At 35.3% G+C, this 21,946-nt stretch overlaps 1 protein-coding gene across 2 annotated transcripts; it reads left to right on the forward strand.

Moving 5' to 3' along the window:
• The first annotated feature begins 218 nt into the window (after positions 1 to 218).
• On the forward strand, positions 219 to 21,225 carry LOC135695595 (nucleosome assembly protein 1-like 1). 2 transcript variants are annotated; one of them, XM_065214728.2, is made up of 19 exons: positions 219 to 375; positions 3,578 to 3,657; positions 3,990 to 4,083; positions 4,908 to 4,956; positions 9,741 to 9,833; positions 11,057 to 11,218; positions 11,597 to 11,645; positions 12,861 to 12,931; positions 13,638 to 13,733; positions 14,240 to 14,290; positions 15,461 to 15,549; positions 16,247 to 16,317; positions 16,946 to 17,020; positions 17,657 to 17,679; positions 18,413 to 18,487; positions 18,938 to 18,988; positions 19,293 to 19,316; positions 20,096 to 20,149; positions 20,908 to 21,225. In XM_065214728.2, the coding sequence occupies exons 2-19, from the start codon at positions 3,579 to 3,581 to the stop codon at positions 20,941 to 20,943; spliced, it is 1,242 nt and encodes a 413-aa protein (XP_065070800.1). In that variant the 5' UTR covers positions 219 to 375; position 3,578; the 3' UTR covers positions 20,944 to 21,225. The 2 variants fall into 2 exon arrangements, with proteins under 2 accessions (XP_065070800.1, XP_088966409.1); XM_089110283.1 differs by having other exon boundaries at positions 11,057 to 11,182.
• The last annotated feature ends 721 nt before the right edge of the window (positions 21,226 to 21,946 follow it).

Here is a 21,946-nt window from a genome sequence, read left to right on the forward strand (position 1 = left end):
TTCCCTTCCCCTCGTTATTGTACAGAACCCGCGTCACTGATTCTAAAGTGGGAGGCAAAAGGGGGGTTACCTATTTACTACCTTAAAGGTAGATTTGATACCTATAGTTAGCAAGGAAAGTGGGGGCATGGCCCCCTGCCCCCCTCCCTGTGGCGCGGGCCCTGTTGTATCCCCCACTCGAGGGAAGCCAACCCCAATCATTTTTCCCGCAAGGAGCCACAAGTCAGGCATGCGCACAACTGTTTGAAAACCATGCAGCGAGATTCTTTTCGCCCATAAAATTTCACGAGGGCAGACAGGCTGCAAGTCATTGGCCTGAAAACCGAATAATCAAAATTTCCAGTGTACATCGAAGTATCTGGAGTTTGATATCAGGTATGTTGAAATTCTTTATTTTCTAATTTTCTTAGTTTTCCTTCATCTAGGTATGGGTAATTCTTACCATAAAGATATGTCTGCAGTTTTTATGCCTATCACCATTTCGTTGATGCTTTTAAGTTCATCCATTCAAAGTCCGTTCTGCTTGTTTCGTGCACTGGCAATTAAACATTTACAGAAATTTAAGTTCATTTCATAACTTAACTAATTTTTGTCGGTGTTCACAGGTTTTGCATTGGTCATTAATTTTGAATTTCCTTAACTTGCTCTATCCTCTCTCCTGCCAAAAACCGCAGCGATGATTCCTGAAAGAAAAGCTTGAAAAGTTTGAGAAAATTTTTAAACATTGTTTTTCATGAAAAATTTATGTAGGGCTTAACATAAAAGTTAGGTACTTTTCATATCTTGACGGTTGGAAATAGGTTTTTAAAATTTTTTATCACTGTGAGTATGATATTTTCTAAAAAAGATTAGGCCAAACAAAGTTTAACATCTGACGATCGCATAATTGTCATAAAGGAAGACACAAATCGAAATCTCATACCTTGGGCTCTATCTCATGATGTCCCAGCACCCTTTGCCATTGCATCCCCATGAAAGCAACCAGATTTCATTAGTTTGAAAAATACATAGGCCTAATGTTTAAAACCAAACTGGAAAAGCTAAACTAAGGGCGAGAACACTGTCCTGCCCATGAAAGAATGTTTAGTGCAGTTGAAAACTAATTAAATATATGTTTCTAAGTTGAATAATGAAAAATAGACATTTTTTCAAAGTTACGTCTACAAACTATACTCAAAACCCAGGGTGCATTCAATGTACTTAGGCCAGAAGATCTTCAGCGTAAACCCAGGTTTTTTTAGCATTTGGCATGCAAGCCAGTAAAGAAAAATTGTTGGCGTACTTAGAATTTTTGTTAGTTGGCATGCTAAACATAAAGCCATGTACTAGTTAACCTAAAATAAAGACTCATACACCACAGTTTTCTTTAATAATCAGTTTTCTTTGTCTGGTGCAACAATGTTTTTATATTTTACTTACTGCTTTTATATTTTCGGCGTACCTAATCAAATACCCTAGTGGACCTTTGGCGTATAGTTGACATGGAATGCACCCTGGCTCAAAACTTCCATTAAAGGCAAAGCATGAAAATGTCTTTTTTAATCTTCCCGAAAGCATGTCTTTTTGTTATTGCCACAGGATGCTCACTCCCAATTTGCTCCCAGTGGTGTTTTACCTGAGTTGATGTAAAGTACACTTGTGGAACAAAAGTATTGCACAGGCTGAAACAGAAATGATGGCACTGTAACAAAATTTTTTAGCGAACCAAAATTCCAAAGGCCACAGCAAGTTTAATGAAAGTAATAAGGAAACTTTTTAGTTGGAAAATATTGGAAAATTTTTAATTTTTTGTCTATTTTGAAACAATATCAACATTTGCAAAAACACGAAAATTTGGCCATGATAATTGAAGTACCTGTGAAACATTGGCAATAAGAAGTTTAACTGTGTACCAATTTTTGATGTCTTGGTAAATTGTACTTGTGGATAATTACTTTATTCTAAGGTGTCTAGATCAGCTCATTTTTCTCACTGTTGTTAGAGAGTATGCTAAACAATTTGGGAAATATTTCGGAGCTGCTTTTGGCCTAATCACAGAGGCCGCTTCCTTATATGTTGCAACAGAGTTCAATCAATAAAATGTGTCACAAATTGTTAAGTCCATTTTTTCCAACCCACTGCGATGTTTTAAGGGAACAAATAATACTATAAATTGCCTAAAACAATTTTCATCTTTTTATTAAGTGAAAAGAACAAAATTCATGTGAAAAACAGGTACACTAAAGTGTCTTAAAGCCTGGTTTCCACTGGGCGATTATCTCAATAAAGGCGACAACTTCAACAGACTTTTCACTTTTATCGTGAAAATCGGCCAGTGGCAACATGAAATCTTGTAAAACAATCGTGCTTATCGCGCCACAATAAACGCGACAGAATATCAAAATTTTTTGATATTCTGGCGCGTTAATTGTTTTTATCGCCAAAATTGACGTCATTGGAATCTATTTTGAAAGGCATTCCTCGATCGCCATGACAACGTTCACGTAAAGAAAAGAGTCTTGGCATGACTGGGAAGTCTCAAGGGTTGAATCATTTCTTTTGCAATAAATTATTTGAAACACTCTTCTTATAAAAACTTATAAACCAAGTAGCGTAGCTTGACAAAATGGATCCCGATTGTATTCAACGAGACGAACAGCTAGCAGGAAGCAGTTAGACCGTACAAATGTCTTTATGCCAAAAGAAAAATAGACTGCAAATTTAAGAATGTCATGGCTAATGCCTGGAGAAAGGTGTCAGAATATAGGCAGACCTTTTTCTGGCAATGAGATGCTTTCTTGTAAGGGCGCCATGCTGATTGTGGAATCAAATTTTTTTCGCACTAATCGTTTTATTCGTGCAGTGGAAACTGTCATTATATTGATAAATTTAATGGCAATGTTCAGGTTTGTCGCCCTTATCATGATAATTGTGGCGCAATAATCACAATTAAATCATGCTTCCACTGGACGATTGTTGCGATAAAAGCGAAAAGTCATTTGAATTTGTCGCTTTTATCGCGATAATCGCCCAGTTGAAACCAGGCTTAATAGCTGAAAGAGTAAGACTAGAATGGATTGAATTATGCCATTTTCCACCAAATACATGGCCAATAATGACCAACTTGGCACTCCAATGCCTAAATGTGATCTTTCAAATGTTTTTCTGAATCTATCACGTTTAACAGAACCTGTTACATATATACAAAACTTTTTGATAGAATTTTAGCCAGTCTCACAAAGGTATCAAAGCAAATTCAATAAAAGTTGAAAATGTTTACTTTTTAAAAAGTATATAGCGTATTTCAATCTTTAAATTAAAAGTTTTGCCAATGGTTATAAGTTTGGTTTGATTGGTTTTTAACTATAAAAAGACACTTTGATGGCTTCACAAAAGCAGTTTTACTTCAGATTGTCATGTTGTTTGCATTACTCATTTGTCAAACCTGTGCAAAACGTTTGCTTACTAAGTATAGATAGTTATATTTTTCATTATATATGTATTGTATATAGTAAATATAGAAGGAATAGAAACAATGTTTAGGAAGCTCATTTCTCTAGCAATCTGAATATAATTATGCAAATTTGATTCTCTTAAGCATGCCTAAAGGAAAGAAGCCTGTTGTAGACTCAAGTGATGGGGACGATGCTGATGCACCATCTTTCAATGAGCAAGCTGGTATGTCTGCTTGTTTGGTATTTTGTTGAACTGCTGCATGTGTTTTTGTTTTCTAGCCCTAACTGTTAAAAAAGAAGCAAAAGTTGCCATATATTAATCAATGTGAAGATATGTGTTTTGTTTGCACCCTTCCTCTCTAGTTTAAGAAAATGTAAAAGTATTTAGGCATGGTCAACAAGAATACCCCACTAAAAGTGCCTTTTCTCTACCAATTAAACAAAAAGTAAGGAAATTTAGGCATGATCATCAAAAATAGTGTATACCCCTAAATAACTGTTCCCTCACAATACTATGTTTAGAAAACTCAATATAATGTCGATTTTTGCTTTTAGTTGCCCATGCATTGGCCACCAACCCAGCTCTGATGGAGGCTGTCCAGAATAAGTTGAATGGGCTTGTTGGTGCAGCATCTGGATATATTGAAAGGTAAAAGTTATTTTATTATTTTAAATTTGATTGGACCTAATTATCACTTCAATTTAAGATAGATGCTAGTTTTTCAAAATTGTAAGCAGCTAATTTAGTTGGTAGAATCTAAAGCAGGGTTTCAAACTATCTGGGCTTGGGTTGGGCCACCAACAAAACCTTACGTCACAGGTGGGCTTGGTGGATAATTATATAAGATATCAGCAAATTTGGTAGTGAACTGTAAATAGAAACAGTTTTAAGAAAAAGTTATCTATACAAAATTTTTCTTTTTCTATGTTCAGAAAGTTTTTTTTACATCATGCATAAAACTGGTAGTTTACTTTCAAGAATGTCATGTGAATGCTCGTCCGTAAACTTTGAATTGCCTTGTTCAACTTCATTAGAGAAAATGTCTGCTTTCAAATCAAATAATTTTGCATGAATATTAGAATGTTTGTTCAATAACAAACTTCAATTATCTTGACGGGAGTGGCAAGCTTGGAGTCTAACCTAAAGTTAAAGTTTAAGCAAATGATATCTTTCTAAGATAGGGGCTTTGATAAGATAGAAGATTTGATTAACAGCTCGTTGTTAGGATGAAATGCTTCTTTTGAATATAGAACGTTTGTTAAATCACTCATGTATTAAATAAGCATCATTTTGTAGTTTTGTTTTAGATCCATGTTAAAAGCCAAGGGGTAGTCATGATATTTTGCCCCTCCTGGGATCATTTTCATAGTATGGGATAGAAAAAAAGAATGAAAGTGTAATTTTGAAAATTTATGTTATGGTTTCAGATTTTTAAAAGTCTTAGGATTTTTAAATTTGCATTTTCTTTGTAGTCTTCCAGCTTCAGTGAAGAGAAGAGTAAATGCTCTAAAAAACATCCAGGTATATATAGAATGTGTTTATAATTATCAGATATTTGTACATACTTGTTAGAAATGAGCCTTAGGGGTCATTCCATGTCAAATCATCCAGTGAAAGGAAAATTTGTGACCATCATGTCTTGGATTTTGATTATATTTTGCACAATCAAAGCTTCTAATGAGATTACAAAAACTGCAAAATTTCAGCTTTATACCTTGAATAGTTTAAAAGTTATAGCAATCCGAAATTTATGCTGAATCAGCAAATATGCAGAAAATTGGGCATGGTACGCACTGACCTGTATCTCCTTTAACAGTTACAATTCAAAAACTATTGCAGATATCAGGCTAAAAATTGGCAGGAAACCAAAAAACTAGCTTAAAATTTCAAAAATGCAACTTAAAAATATCTGTGATGCTTATTTACTTGACAAATCAGGCTTTTTCCTAAAATGATGAAAAAATTGAGTTGTCCGCAAATTCCTTGAAATTTAAGGGTGTGGCCAAATAGATACAAGCCCACCTTTAAGATTCATTGAAACATAATAGTTTTCTCTTAATTTAGCACAATTTTCATCAATTGTATGTGAAGGCACAAGGAGTACCAGACATTTGAAAATTACAGTCCATTTTCACAGAATAATAGCTCTGAAACGTTAGGTGTAGCCTCATATATTTCCTCAAGATTTCAATTTATCAAAAATTGTCAATAACAGCTCAAGATTTATATAAATCTCAATTTCAATTTATTTACCACGATAATTGAACTACCAGAAAGCATCCATAACATCATGATAAAAAATCTTCAAATTTCCTGTTGATATTGTTAAAATCAATATCGCTTATAGTGTAAACCCGACCAGATGTAGTGTTGGGGGGCTCTATTTTACACATTATTTGTGTGCAAGGTACCCAGTAGACATCATCTCTTGCTGGCCATGTAAAGTTTTTACATGGTCCATGTGGATGAAGGAACTTGACTTTTGCATCTCGATTCTCATTGTCTATCTCTTCGACTAAACCTATCCACCATAAGGCATCATAGCAGCAGGCAATGAAGTCCATGGTGTTGACAGCTGCAGGTTGAGATATTTCTTCTTGCTTGTTGTTGAAATAAAACACACCACTAAACTGATCATCTTGACTTAGGCGTTTAAAGTGCACACCAAAGCCATCTTGCAAAGGTTTAAAATGGTGGTAACTTCTAGTACCTGGTACAGTTTGGCCTAGCATATAACGCTGTCTTTGCAAATTTCTTACAGCCACCATTTCCTCCTTTGTTGTAATGGCAAATTCAATCTTTGGCATAGCTTCTTTACAGAATTCTACCATCGATGTAACATTAAGTATCTGGCCGCTTAAAGGCCGTTGTAGGCTAGCCCTAGCTGTTAATCTTTTGATTGCACCTCCAAGCCCATCACATGAGGATTTCCCGTGTGAAGTTGCAAAAAAAGACCATATTGCAGACAGACCAAAATCATCTTCATGTTTACAGAGATTGACAAAATTCTTAAAGTTTTTGTATTGTCCACCACATCCATCTGAAAAGTAATGCATTTCTTTGATATGTGGAAGCTTTAACTTGACGTACTCTGTAGTTATCTGCTGAACTTTGTGGACGAATGGGGTATCGTGATTTATGTCATCTGACAAAACCCAAAGAGACATCTCCTTAAGCTGGTCAAAACTATCTTTATGATAGATGATAACAGGGTGCAAGGTACACTGTTGATTGTTCCAATGAAAGCTCTTCACCTCATCTTGAACAACAAATTTGTAATTTTCTGCAAAATCAAGAACAACGATACAGCTTGTTGGTGAAAGATTTTCTTTGCAACTCTTGTAAAACCTACTCTGGCATTTGGCAACAAATGAATGGATTGTCAAATAATTTATTTTGTCAACAAGAGTGTCTAGAAAACTGTCAGTGCTAGCTTTTACTGTTATCAGAGTTGGTCGATCAGTGCTTTGCCACTGACTGTACTCTATTTCATCAATTTCTTGTCTCGCCAATTCTGCAGTTATGAATTCCTGAAGTGGCTTTGTTCCAGGGCACTCTGGGCAGCGATGTATCATGCATTCACTGTTTTCAATATCACATACAATCATCTTCATCAAATCCTTGTATGTATGACTAACGCCTAAAGCACTAGCTAACAAGATTGCATTTTGATGATATGTGCAGACACAAACAGCATGAGAACCAGGAGTTCCAACAGGTACACACCATTTTGGACGCAGACTACAAAACTTGGAAAAACCTATTTTCATATGTGAATTTCTTTGTTTAAAGGCAATATAAAGTTCCTTGAGGTTACAAAGCAATAATCGCTTTTGCACATGCTTGTTTCTTCCTACACTGACAAAATCCTTCTTTCCTGGTAATAACCTTGTATATTCATCATCTTCATAAAATAGACCTACTGCTTCCTCTACATAGACTTCAATGGATTTTCCATTCTTAGGCTCAGGATCAGCTAATATACCCTTTGTTTCTTTCAATGAACGGGCAGTTCGGATAAGATACTCTGAAACACCAAAGAATCTTGCAGCATCTTTTCTTGACCAAGATTCGGGCACCAGAGTAAGAATTTTAAGTTTCTCTCTGTAGGATGAAACATTTAACTTTTCTTTCAAAAGGTACATGAGCTTGTCAAAATTTTCAGCTTTACCTTCAAGTAATGTATTTGACTGTTGTGTGCTACAGGTTTGCTCTAAATCTTGAACATCAACACCAATAGCATTTGCTGTTTCAGTTTCTTGTGCCCTGAACACTCTGTTAAGCTTTTCCTTTGCAAACGATACTCTCCTTCGTTTCTCGATGCCATGAAACTTTATCTGTGAAACACCACATAGTTCCAGACTGGTATTTACAATATCTCTAGAAATTTCAGCATCATTGATTTCTACATCCTCTTCCTTTTCTTCTTCATCAATCATATGTGAGGTTTCAGACTGGCTTTTATCATCATATTTAAGTATTTGCTGGTAGCAGTTCCTGCAAAGCTTCCACCCAGGCAAAACATTGAACCCCCTTTCTTTTAAATCTTTTGCAAACTGGAGGGATATTTTGAGGCTACCTTTGTTTTTCTTTTTGTGTCGCTTAAATGGATCACAACAGTTTATGGACTTTCTTTCAAATACTTGTCCAAACATCATTTCGTGGTGTTTGCAAATATTTCCACCATCATCTAGTTGGTTCAACCTGCTTCTCCATAGAAGTACCTCTTGATGTTCTCTTGGTAAGTCAGATAAAAGAGTTAAATGCACTCTTCTTGTGAAAGATTTTTTGTGGCACAAATCATCTAATAAAGTCCCAAAACTACAAGGCTGCATTTCCATCTTGCTTCTATGAGAAAACTAACCAAAATGCTAGAGCCTCCTCTTTTATTATTGCTCAACATGAATCTTTCATCATCAGATTAACACACCCACTCAATGCATTACTCATTGCAAAAATGAAGGCAATAAAAATATCTCTTTAGGTGGGGAGGAAGCATTTAAATGATGTGTTAACTATCATTAAATCAATTTACACCTAAGCATGATTTCCTATTACTTAACAATCTAGTCTAGGAATCAATTTAATACCCAGCTTGCTTTAAACATAACTGTGAGCACAGAAGAATTTATTGCCTTGATACTTAATTAGAATTTTGAAGAGAAACCTGAAGCTAAATGCTAACTGTAAAAATTGACTAAAATTTCTGACAGAGCAGAAATATTTGAAATTTTCTTACAAATTTGGTGTTTTGGGGAAAAGGGGGTAATAGCTTAAGGCTAGAGCACTCTGCTACCCCAGCCACAGTTCCCTACATTTGCTGGAAATATTGTAAACAAAGCAGCACCAAGAAAATACTTCACAATTTAAATGATATGGATTTGAACAAACCAACAGGACATTTTGTATTTATATTGATGCTTTGCATACAGCCTGGCTGTAAATGAATTGAAATTGAGATAAATATATATATAAATCTGAAACTGCCAAATAATAGTTTTTTTGATAAATTGAAATTTTCAGGAAACATTACAATGAAATTTAGAGAGATATGAGGCTACACCTAATGTTTCAGAGCTATTATTCTGTGAAAATGGACTGTAATTTTCAAATGTCTGGTACTCCTTGTGCCTTCACATACAATTGATGAAAATTGTGCTAAATTAAGAGAAAACTATTATGTTTCAATGAATCTTAAAGGTGGGCTTGTATCTATTTGGCCACACCCTTAAATTTCAAGGAATTTGCGGACAACTCAATTTTTTCATCATTTTAGGAAAAAGCCCGATTTGTCAAGTAAATAAGCATCACAGATATTTTTAAGTTGCATTTTTGAAATTTTAAGCTAGTTTTTTGGTTTCCTGCCAATTTTTAGCCTGATATCTGCAATAGTTTTTTAATTGTAACTGTTAAAGGAGATAGGGGTCAGTGCGAACCACGCCCAATTTTCTGCATATTTGCTGATTCAGCATAAATTTCAGATTGCGATAACTTTCAAACTATTCAAGATATAAAGCTGAAATTTTGCAGTTTTTGTAATCTCATTAGAAGCTTTGATTGTGCAAAATATAATCAAAATCTGAGACATGATGGTCACAACCTCTGGATGATTTGACATGGAATGACCCTTAGACATTTTGTACCTGTAATTGCCACTCATCATTTGTTGGTCAAAATGCAATGGCTCTCAAAAATAAAATGCACATCACTTCCAACATCATGTTTAGACATTTTTTAACACTGTCTTCATCAAGAAGTTTATTAAAGGTCTGTCGATAAAACTTAATTTCTTATATTTTCTTCAGGTGGAATATGCTCACATTGAAGGGAAATTCTACAAGGAAGTTCATGCTTTGGAAATGAAATATGCCGAAGTCTTTAAGCCACTGTATGATAAAGTATGTGGAATATGTATGTCTTATTTTCTTGTTGTTGAGCAAATGCATTATATGTACCCGATGCCTAGCTATAGCTAGAAACTAAGATCAGATGTAAGTTCTAAGGAATGTATGAACAATAGCCCAACTTTGTCCCCCTCGGTTCTTTAATTTTTCTTTTGAAGCTTGACACTTCATAGTTGGTTTTTTAGACTTTTATGGTAATATATACAGCTTTTGCAGTAAGCTTTCTAGAAAGCAGACATTATATTTTTTAAATTGATTATATTTGTATTTAATTTCTGTATTTGTTACTTTCTTGCTCACGAAAGTACTTTTTTGAAATACTAATGGGCTGTGCTTATTTAGCTGTGTCTATGTCCTTCTTTTCGATGTGACAAAACCTCTATATTCTTGTTGCCTGAAACTACAGAGAGGTGGCAACTCTGTTCATTCTTAGTGAAAGTTGTGCTGTAACAGGGACTCCAACCCCAAGTCCTTGTAACTCATCTGTAATTGGTGACCCTAACCACTGAGCCATTTCTACAAGTGAATTTACTGGTCTGCTATAAGATATGGCTATAGTAGTATTTAAGAGAAGTATTTAATTGGTTTTTGTGGTGGCACAGAACAACAACTTACAAGCTTGTGTTCTAATCAGTACCAAAAGAATATGGGCAAAAATCTTACATCAAATAAATTCACAAATCTTAACTAAAGACCATTAAAATAAAACCATGTTTTGATCAGCTAGGCATCTGAGCTGTTTATACAGCATCGTTTTCGTGGTAAGCATGTAGATGCTTGCACTCAATCAATCACCTCTCTTTCAGTATTTTTTAGGCTTTTAATCAAATACCATCAAGTTGTATAATAAAGATTTTTTCGTTATTGCAACAAGGCCCAGTGATACTCAAATGATGGGTAGAATCACTGATATTTTTAAAGTTGCAAAGAGGAAAGCTAGGTTGCCGCTATCTAGACTTTTGCAAATAGTCAGAAGCCTGGACGATGTAACCCAACAAATTATAAGATCATTTGCTTAAACTTTGCGTCATTTCTGTTTTCGATATATTAATTAAAAGCCTTTTTAATGATCAACCTTTAAAACAGGAAATATTCCTTTGGAAATACTGTTTACTTGAAATTATCATTAACAGCCTTCATTAGAAGGAAAGTTCAACTAATTTGAGAGTGAACTTTTATGTTGGTTGATCTTTGATTATATTTTTATTGCCTTTCAGAGAAAATCAATTGTAGCAGGTGAATATGAGCCAACAGATGAAGAAGCTATTTGGGTTGATCCCAGCGGGGAGGATGAAGATGAAGAAAAGGCTGAAGAAGAGAAAAAAGATGATGACAATACCAAGGTAAAAGAGAACAAAAGTGAGGCTGAAAAACTCGCTGTGAGTCATGGCTTTTCAGGTCTCTTTTTTGTCATTTTAGATACATGCTGAATTATCTGTGTGTATTGATTACATTGAAAGCTCTTTCATCTTCAGTTTGTACCTATCTTAGAGGGAGTCAGGCAAGGCGAGGCTATGCATACCTGACCAGCTTAATTTGAATCCTGAAGTCACCAGAAGATATTGCATGACTTCTTATGTCTTTAAAGACTGATTATTCAATACAAGTAATTGAATCATAAATCAAGCATGTGAATTAAAACACTTAATGATAATACAATTTTTACAAAGTTTGCAAGTGCAATCCTATATTTTGCCACATAGGCAAGGCCAAGTTTTTTCCTGTTTTTTTTTAAGAATTTTTGTGTTTATTTGCAGGAGGAACTGAAAGAAAAAGTTGATTTGGATGAGGACAAAAAAGAAGAAGGTTATTTTGTTTTCAAGATATTTATCAAAAACCAAATTTTTTGGGAAAAAATGTTTGGCTATATATATATATGATTTTGTTTATAATGTCAGGGATGGTATTGTTGATTGATATTCATCATTTACAGTTCATTGTTGTCAATTAAAAATAAATTTATTAATATAAATATATATATATATATTTATATAGTGTATAGAGGACAGGCTGAAGTTAAATATTTATAAAGATATTTATAGATTTATACTACATCCTCTATACACATTTACTATTGAATCATTCTTAATACATAGGATTTGTGGTGAATCTTACAAAATATTAGCAAAAAGTCTATACATTTGTTTACAGTTATGGAGTAAGCTGTAAATTCAAAATTAAGTGCTCAATCTTATTTCCCCAAAATTATGCATGAAATTGCAATATGTAACTTGTAAAGAACTCACTCTGCTAATAATGTTTATCAGTTCGTAGCCAATGCATCTGTGATTGAGATTTAAATTTCCTTTTGTGAATTATAGGTCCTGTATTTGAGACGATTCTGCTTCTCAACCTTCACTAGAAAGGCTTTGCAATACAGTAGACCCCTGATAACTCGAACTCTTGATAACTCGAACATTCGCTTAGTCAAGCTGATGTTGCATTCCCCTTGCCAAATATATTAATATAACCCCCACGATATCTCCAGCCCCAGCAAACTACAATAAAGTCCCCAGCAAACTACAATAAAGTCCCCAGCAAACTACAAAGTGAAACATCTATACTGAAGTTCAAGAGTTGCTGCAAGGATATCGACTTTGATTTTTAACTTTTTCTCTAGATTTAATTATTGTAAAAACTTTTTAAACTATATTGTTGTAACATTTATATCGTTGGTACATTAGTTTCACAGGTCCTTGATTGATAGCAGCAAACTCAATTTTGCTGAACAAGTTTACCTGTATAAATATGGTCTTATCATTATTATTATTATCTCGAAAATTTGCTATCTCGAACAATTTCATTGGTCCCTTGGAGGTTTGAATTATCGAGGGTTGACTGTATTTGCTTTTTACGAAGCTTTGGTGCCTTGAAAATGGTGAAATTTCATCTCAGTGTCCTAGTATTTTATCAATCGTGTAGTGAATTCGGTTTTTCAGTACCTGAAGTAAACTATTATAATTCAAGGGTTACTGCAATTACTAGTATTTTTGTGAAATTTGCAAACTTTTCCTTTTCTAGATGTTAAAGGTATAAATGAATTCTGGCTAACAGCAATGAAGAATGTAGAACTTCTCAGTGAAATGATACAGGTATAAATATGACTTTGCTTTATTGAAATTTGATCCTTATTACAGAACACAGAGCATTGATCCTTGTTATCAATCATCATTCATAATAATCATAGATGTTTACCACATTATCACTGTAAAATAAATCTTGATTTCCATTTAAGTCTAACTCCATTCTAACTCCATAGTTTAGCTTCAACTCCAACATTCAGTTCCTGCCTGAAACAAAATTAAAGTTTTGAACAGAAAGTATCAAACTTGAGAGAAAATCTTGTTTTTCATCAGGTCGAATAACTTGTTTTATCTCACTGATATCAAATCCTTTTACTTAGCCTCACAATGAACACATACTTATGGGTTTTTAATACCATAAATTTGTGTAATAAAGGTTTTAATGATTTTGCAACAAGGCCCAGTGATACTCAAATGATGGGTAGAATCACTGAAATTTTTAAAGTTGCAAAGAGGAAAGCTGGGTTGCCGCTATCTAGACTTTTGCAAATGGTCAAAAGCCTGGACGATGTAACCCAACAATTTATATGATCATTTGATTAAACTTTAGATCCCTTCTTTCCTTTATATATTAGATTTTGAATGGTCAACCTTCAAGACAGGAATAATTGAGAAAATATGTTTTAATTTCTAAAACTTTCAAGAAAATCCTGCTTTCTAATTGATTTTTCTTTTTAAGTGTTTTATCTAACAGGTATAAGTTTTTATCACTTAGCCACACGATGAACCCATCCTTGGTCATCTGACAGACATAAAACTAATCTTTAGTGGAAAAGAAGATGCTGGAGAAGAAGAGGCTGATGATGAACTGGTAAGAAATGATTTTTTAGAAAATTTATTTGTGCTGCAAGTCTGCTGCAGTCCATGAAATAATTTTGAGAACTACACACTTGACAGCAATGTTTGCAGATAAGATTAAAATAATGGAAAAACAATGTGACTAATAGTTTGAGTAATTCTCCCAGTAATTTGCTATCTGTTTTCTGCTATTGCAAGAGTGTCCTGTTGTTCCCGGCTTGCCTAGTCTTGAAGTAAATGCCTTTTTAAAGAAACTTCTACCCAAAGAATTGCCTCTTGTCGAGTTTTATCAGTATTCAGAGGACAACAAGCCACGATTCATAAATTAATCCTCGAATTGATAGATGTATTTCTTCCAATGAACTGCTTTTTTGGATTGAGAAGAATTGTTGAAAGGCTGATTTGCAAAGGCTGATTTCCATCACCAAATTCTTACCAACTCTTACCTGCAAATATGTGTGTAGAAAGTGAATTACCTGTTTAAAAAGGACCCTCATAGAATTTGAACTTTTTTTCTAGGGATTTGCAATCGAGTTTCATTTTAGCCCAAATGAATACTTTTCAAATTCGGTAAGCTTACCTTGTTTTTTTAGCTTCTCTTCTTAAACCATTCAAAAATTAAACATATTTATTCCATTGGGTATAATCTACAATGCCTGCCAAAAGTCTTGGAACACTGACGTAAATTTCCAATGTCAAAATCAATCATCCCCCTCTCCCCTACAGAGCAATGTTGGTTTACTATCAAACGGATTAGGATTTTAGGAAACACTTTCTTTTGCGCTTTTTTATGATATTTCTCTAAATTATCAACATTATTTTAAGGGGAGGGGGCGGAAGTAGCAATTTTTCTTCATGAAAGGAATGAAAGATATGAAATGCAGCGTAAATTGCTGGGTGTTCCAAGTACTTTTGGCAGGCATTGTAGTACCCACTAGCAAGTTGTTAGACCATTGAAAATCTTATGGTGGTGGGAATATCAAATTGAAGGTGAACTGAAATACTATAAGTGATTGGAATTAAGAGTGAGTGTGAATGTTTGCAAGCAGTTATTCTCCGGTATAACTTGAGATTAGAAAAACAACAATCAGAGAAGAATGTTTTTATCAAACCTGAAGACAGATGTAGGAGATGCTGGTGTTTGAAGAACATTGACACATCGGTTAATGGCTGATTACAAGAGTTAGATTACATTGCTTTTTTCGGAAAAGCAGGTATAGGTGTGAAGAAAAAGTTGGACAATGTGCCTCGATTGTATCTTGAAAACAGTATATACTTTTCATTGTGGCCTTTAATCACCTCGTTACATTTCTAAGGTCTATCCGAAATCCGTGCATTTATAATCGGACTCAAGAACGAAAGAATATTGTCAGATTTTATCTTACTGTGAAACGGCTCACATATGAACCTACAATCGTTGCCTAAAGTACTTGAAACACCCAGCAATATGTGTTGTGTTGTGATAATGTTAAATTCTTTTCCTGAATACTTCTTCCGCACCCTCTTCCTCCAGAAAACAATGTTGACACTTTAGAAATATATCATACAAGTCGTAGGAAAAATCATACTTTGCAGTAAAATTTACAAATGGAGGGGACGGGCAAGGCTGCATTTGCCATTGAAAACTGACGTTAGGTTACCAAGACTTGTAGCAGGAATTTTAGATGATCAAGATAACGAAGCTAACCAACATTGTTTGTATTCTGCTCTTTTTAGATTTAGCTTTCGTATTCTTTGCAGGTTTTAACAAAATCATACAAAGTTCAATGTCATCCAAGCAAAGAAGACCCATTTTCGTTTGAAGGAACTGAAATAACCGGATGCACTGGGTAAGGGTTCTTCTACAATGTTGTTTAATAGTTATTTATGTAGCGGTTTTGGTGTATGGTTGTTGACAGATTCCTGGAAGCAATGAAAAATTATCTAGATGGCAGTTTTTGTTCATTAGTGTTAAACAAGAGTTTTGATATGCAATAATGTTTATTAAATCGGCTTGTCTTTTCTGTTTTTGTTTTTGCATTATCTTCTTATAGAAAGCCTTTGGTGAACTTTTCTGATAAAAACTGCTAGCGTTTCTGTATAGGTTCAACATGATATCTAAAAGCGGACACTTGTTGAACATAAGTACATGTTCTTCGTAGGGATGTGAGTTTTGTTTTGTGGTTGGTTATACAATGTGCAAATTTCAAGATTGCAGCAGAGAAATTTTTCTGAGAGGTGTCCTTTTACGAGATGTCCGCTATTGAAGGTGTTCATTGTGCTGATGTGCCCGTTGCTTTTAGGGTTCTATTGTTCTGATGTGTCCATAGTTGAGAGATGTCCGTTGCTCTATGGTGACAGTTGCTCGTTGGGCTTCGTTGTTCTGATGTGTCCATAGTTAGGAGGTGTCTATTGACGAAATTCCGTTGTAAATATACATTCAAATATTTTGTTTACCAATCCAGTGGCATGAAAGTTTGTGCTTTTTATTTATCTGACCAAATATTGTTTTTCTGTTCGTCACATGTCTTATTCCTCCTCTTGCAGGTGTAGTATCGACTGGAAAAAAGGTAAAAATGTGACACAAAAAACGATCAAAAAGAAGCAGAAGCATAAAGGTATGCCCAAATTTTTTGTAAATCTAAACTGTAAGATAACATTTTCAAACCATGCTTATCAAGCACCGTGTATAACTTGCCCCGCCTCGATGTAGCCATAGCCTTTGTATCTGCAGCTGCAGGATGCTTGTAATTGCCGATATTAACAGTGCAAAGTTCTAGCATCTCTGCTCGCTCTATAAAAACTTAAGCTATCACAGGTTTTCCACACAGGCAGTGTACCTTAAAACTGGTCATTCCATTCCCTCCCCTTAAAAGGCAACTCAGTTTCCTCGCCACCCTCTTCTTCCACCTATCCTATCCCCCTAATGGTGGGGCTCTTTTACTACCCACCCTCGATCAATAGAGTTTCAATATCGTAGAAGTATTGCTGTCTATAGACGTAAGTAACGCTAATCATAAAACGTGCCAAACAGGAATCTACTTCTTGTGAACTGTCTCTCTTGTGATTGCTCATCTCCAAGACTCGTGCCTACTTCTTTTCCTTTTTACTTTTCCTTCCACTACTTTAATGCCACGTTATGAGAACACTGTCTTCTTGTGTATAGATTATTGTCTACTATTAAAGGCTATAAATTCTGGGGCTTAATATCTACTATGCAATGAACCCTTTTTTGTTTATTTGCAGGACGTGGTCAGACCAGGACTATTACAAAAACAGTGAAGAACGATTCTTTTTTCAACTTTTTTGCCCCTCCGGAAGGTAAGTTTTTCTTATACATAATACCTTTACATTGTTATGTTTAAATGTTCCATTGGGTCCGATGACATATTTCCTTCCTTGTATGGTTCAGCATTCCCAGTAGCATCTTCAAAGGACTGGCCTGCTTTGGTAGCCTGCTGGTTTTACAACGATGCGAAAGTGGAATTCCCCATATTGCTAGCGAACAGGCCACCCTGTCTGTTTGCCTTGTATAATGGGTAGACATAACAAGGATGAAAGTAATTGATGGTAGCTTCATATCCTCTATCCCCCTCCTTTCTCTCCCTTCTTTCTCTCCCTCCTTTCCGTCCCTCCTTTCTCTCCCTTCTTTCTCTCCCTCCTTTCTCTCCCTCCTTTCTCTCCCTCCTTTCTCCCCCTCCTTTCTCCCCCTCCTTTCTCCCCCTCCTTTCTCCCCCTCCTTTCTCCCCTCCTCTCCACTTTCCACCTTCTTCTCTCCCCAACATTGTGTTTGGTTGGAGAAGGTGTAACAATTTTCACAACTGGACGTTTCGAAAATTTTGACGGGATGCCATAGCTTCTTTTACAGCGTTTTACCTTTTTACCGTTTTTAGCCATTTAGCTTACACATTTAGAAGTATCAGCTTTTAAATATTTTTTTTACTTTTTCATTTACAGTTGATGATGAAGAAGAAGAAATGGTAAGTTTAAAACACAGTTTTGAATTTTTTCTAGCTTCTTCAGTTTTCTGTCGATCTGTTAATTGCAAAGTTAACCTCTCAGAACTTAATAAAATACCCAATCTATTATGGACCTGTAATGAAAAACAACTATCTGGTTGGACCCTGGTTCCGTTTTCCTTCATACTATTTTTAGGTAGGACTTATCAGTTCTATATCACCGTGTGTGTAATTGTAGTCACATCTGCAGTTAGGCCCAGTCCTGCTCAGTCAATGAGCAAGTTGACTGATATATCTATAAACTGCATATAGTACAACAAGGGTTGCCGCTATCCGATCAAATTGTCTCTGGTATTCTGCTCGGACGATGCATCCTTACATTTTTTTGTAAACCGATGTTACAAGTGCAAGTATGAGTATATAATTTGGTTTACCGCTACATCTGTTGGTAGCGATGACACTAAGGTTTATGCCAATGATACCGAAACCGTAACTCCATGCTATTTAAATTAAGAGGCATGTGCAAACACAGTTCTCTAGAGCTCCTTTTGATGAGCAATTATTTCTTGAACCAATCCAAATTCACGAACTTCCAGAAACAAACTCAGAGGCAGCACCTCATAAAATCCTGGTTCAAATAACTGAAAATACCACATTCTCGTTCTGCATTTGCTACGCAATACGCTTCGCAATATTCATAGTGCTTACTTCGTGTTAACTTTGCTTAACAAGTCTACTATCTTCCTTTCTACAGGAAGAAGACATGGAAGCCCTTCTCGCAGCTGATTTCGAACTAGGACACTTTTTCAGGGAACGTCTGATACCAAGGGTATTCTTATTTTTCAGATTTCATGATTATGCTTTATTTTATGTTACTTATTAAAACGATTAGTGATGTTACTTTTAGACAATGTCTTTCTTATACTTCAGAAATCGAACGAACGTTTTGCAATTTATATATTTATATATTATTAATATTTTAGAGAACAATGGTCTTTTGTTCTAAAACAATGGGAAATGTGACGTCATCTTATTAAAACAATAGGCTTGCCCCCCCCATATTTGATCAAGTGTCCGCCCCTGTTGGAAAACAAAATTCTGAATTTTAGTTAGGAACACCATTCTTCAAGAGTTATGGATAGCTTTGTGAAATAGGGCTGGAATCTAAATACTGATTTTTGCTAATTTTGCTGTGATATTCTTTCTGCTGTCTGGTTGGCAAAACGTGCCTGGCTGTGGCCTGTCTTTTATTCTCTTATATTTGTTTATTTGTCCCCAGGCTATTTTATATTTCACCGGCGAAGCTATTGACGAGGACGACGATGATGATGTGAGTACTGTGTTCTTTAATTCATCGTATGTCCAGGCGTTATTCTCGGACTATGCTCAAATTTCAATGTATTTTGTTACCCATGCAAACTTTTGATCCAGAAAATGCTTATCAAAAGAGCATGCAAACAATGCAATGCAAAGAGTTGTAATCACGTCATGTTTTCCTGTTATTTTTTGTTAACGCTGCTATATATTGATTTGATAGTTATAAAAGGGAATCAACTCTTGACAAAAAGTTTTAGATTGGTATTCGCTTGACTTTTTGTCATTGTGCAACTAAATTGGTTGTGTTTTTATTTTAGTTCGAAGGAAGTGACGGAGACGAGGTGAATATTTTATTTCTCGTATTCGATTTACGTTTACGTCATTTTGTCCACATGGTTGTATTGAAAGTTGATCTTACAACTCATGAAACAAGTGAAATTTTGGAAGCCATTGTCAAAATTAGTTTTAGTCGAGTGACGACTGTCCAAATGTTGTTTATCCTCTCTTAAAGGGAAAATATCTAGCTTTTGGTTGTTATTGAACCTTTTTTCTTTCTAGCTCTCCAAAGACATAAAGAAGTAATAATAACTTTCACAGAGTAACATATACCGCCTACTGCAACCTGCAGCAGGGCCCACACCACCGTGGGGTGGGGTGACTATGCCCCCCCCCCCCCCGCCACTTTTTTGCGAAGCAAGTAGTTTTAAAGCTGCAGTAAAAGGGGATTGAAGCCTTGGTCCCCTACTTTTGCTAGCTTTGCCCCCTCCTTTTAACTTCATGGCAGGGGCTCTTTTGCAGGTTTCCTTTATAACCACTCCACTTCACAAGGAACTTAAAGCATCTTCAAAGGACTGGCACGCTCTATAGCATGCTAGTTTTACAACGATGCCAGAGTAAAAATGCCTATATTGCTAGCCTTCAGGTTATGTATGCCTGACGAGTTTGTATAATAGGTTGATAGAACATCCATTTTTATGATTTACGGTCAATAATGCTACAAGATTCTGTTTTTGAACCTATTTTATTGATATGAGTGCCTATAGGGTACATAAGATAAAGGTCTTGGGTATTTGTTTAAGTATGTTTTTGATAGCAACTTGTTTTCTTTCTCATTCTGCAGGGCGACGATGAAGAATTAGACGACGACGAAGACCCCGATTTTGTCCCACAACCGGTAAGATAACTTATGGGCTCCCCCTTGTCAGAGCTAACATTTCATCCAACGTCAGAAACATAGAGCATTTGTGAGAAAACATCACACCTGTTGTTGCTATCATATATAACTATTGCTATTTGCATTTAAAAATTCCAAAGTATGTTGGTGGTAGAAAGGGCATATATAAAGTAGCCCATATGTGGTACCAAGGACTTAGAGATTGTTAGAAGCAAAACTAGCAGTTTTAAGGTTTCAAGCGTTTAATATTGATAATCAAAGGCCAACATTGCTCTTGGGGAAAACATTGAAAACTAGCTTCATGGAATGTTATTTATTCCAGCATCATCTCGAAACCTGCTTTTCTTTCTTGTGGATTGCAGCGTTCCATTCTGATGCTAGAGACACCAATGCCAGATCTGCTCTAGCTGCATGAATTTCTGTTTCTAGCAGCTGCAGAAAACTGACGTACATTTTTCGTGCTGTGTCACATAGCATTGTGATGTTTGTCACATATTGTTATAATCAGACTTTGTCTTACTCAGGCAAATCACGGTCGCATATCGTATCATTATATAGTTGTAAAGATCAACTATAATCACGAATCGGTAATCATTCAATTGTGATCATCCATCTTGATATCCAAGTTGCTGTGATTATCAATCGATACCGCGTCATAAACCATTATCATCGATGCTGATCAAAACAGAAATCATTAATCACAGAATCTTTGATCATGATGATTTTTTATCATAATCACACTAATAAATCTGTTTTAGGGAGGAGATAAGCCCGCTGAATGCAAGCAACAGTGATCGATAATTCGCAGTTTCCTGCTTGCTCATTTCACTCCATCAATACACCAGTGTTTATTGCAGTTTATGATATCATTGCATTAGATTGTGACCGGTATTATCAAGAATTGTCCAGTATCGGCCATGCTGTCACCATCCGGAACTACTGACTGTGTTTATTTTTGCAGCATAATACATCCATCACCTAAGACTAAATGGCATTTGTGAAGATACATTTCTAAAATATTCGTGCATCACATTAATTAGTTCATTTAATAATGAAATTTTCCGGAAGTGCGGGTATTTGTTTGTTGTGTCTTTCAAGTCAAGTTCTAAAATTGCTGATTTCTGTTATGAAAAATTACACCCTTTTTTTATAAGAACAATTTTATAAGAACACGAGCCTCGAAACTGGTCAAAAGTTAAGAACAAATTAAGAACAAGCTGAGGCTGAGCTTCTGCAAAATGCAATTTTGAACAACGTTTTTTCTCAAAATCGAGAATTTTTAGCGATGTGTGGGTGCATTTTGGTGAATATTCAAATTTTTCAGCAAATTAAGGCTGTCTCACTCACTTTGTTGGCAAATGAGGCCTGAACACCTCCTTAGAGCGAGAAAGCTAGCAATAGCACTGCTTACACCCTCTTAAGTTAAGAACAAATTAAGAACAATCCAGCCTCAGATTTTCGAAAAAATTAAGAAAAGTCAGCCTGAACTTAAATTTACTGGTTCTTATAAAAAAAGAGTGTAGGTAACACCAATCCAAGTCGCTGTTGTTTGTGATTGGGTTTCGTTGATTGACAGTTATCTTTTGACCAATAATACACATCATTGTAGTTCAACTTCTGTAATACGGCCTTATTGCAGATAAATACCAAATATAATATGATCGTCGTACCAAATACAATTGGTCAACATAATATGGTGTTATGAATATGATCGTAAAGAGAATGTAGTTCTTCTAAGGGTTTGATCTACATTTAGACCAATAGCTGACTACCAGTGTGTTATGCGAGTAAAATTTA

The sequence above is a fragment of the Rhopilema esculentum genome, chromosome 2 (genome assembly GCF_057945365.1).
Source record: "Rhopilema esculentum isolate cy_ngs chromosome 2, ASM5794536v1, whole genome shotgun sequence".
In the NCBI taxonomy this organism is placed as follows: Eukaryota; Metazoa; Cnidaria; class Scyphozoa; order Rhizostomeae; family Rhizostomatidae; genus Rhopilema; species Rhopilema esculentum.

Bases quoted from the DNA above. Each gene is read 5' to 3' on its own strand.
- LOC135695595 (XM_065214728.2), top strand. From the start codon at position 3,579: ATGCCTAAAGGAAAGAAGCCTGTTGTAGACTCAAGTGATGGGGACGAT. The intron at 11,219-11,596 runs GTGAGTCATGGC...GTTTATTTGCAG, and splicing joins GTGAGGCTGAAAAACTCGCT to GAGGAACTGAAAGAAAAAGT. The intron at 16,318-16,945 runs GTATGCCCAAAT...GTTTATTTGCAG, and splicing joins AAAGAAGCAGAAGCATAAAG to GACGTGGTCAGACCAGGACT.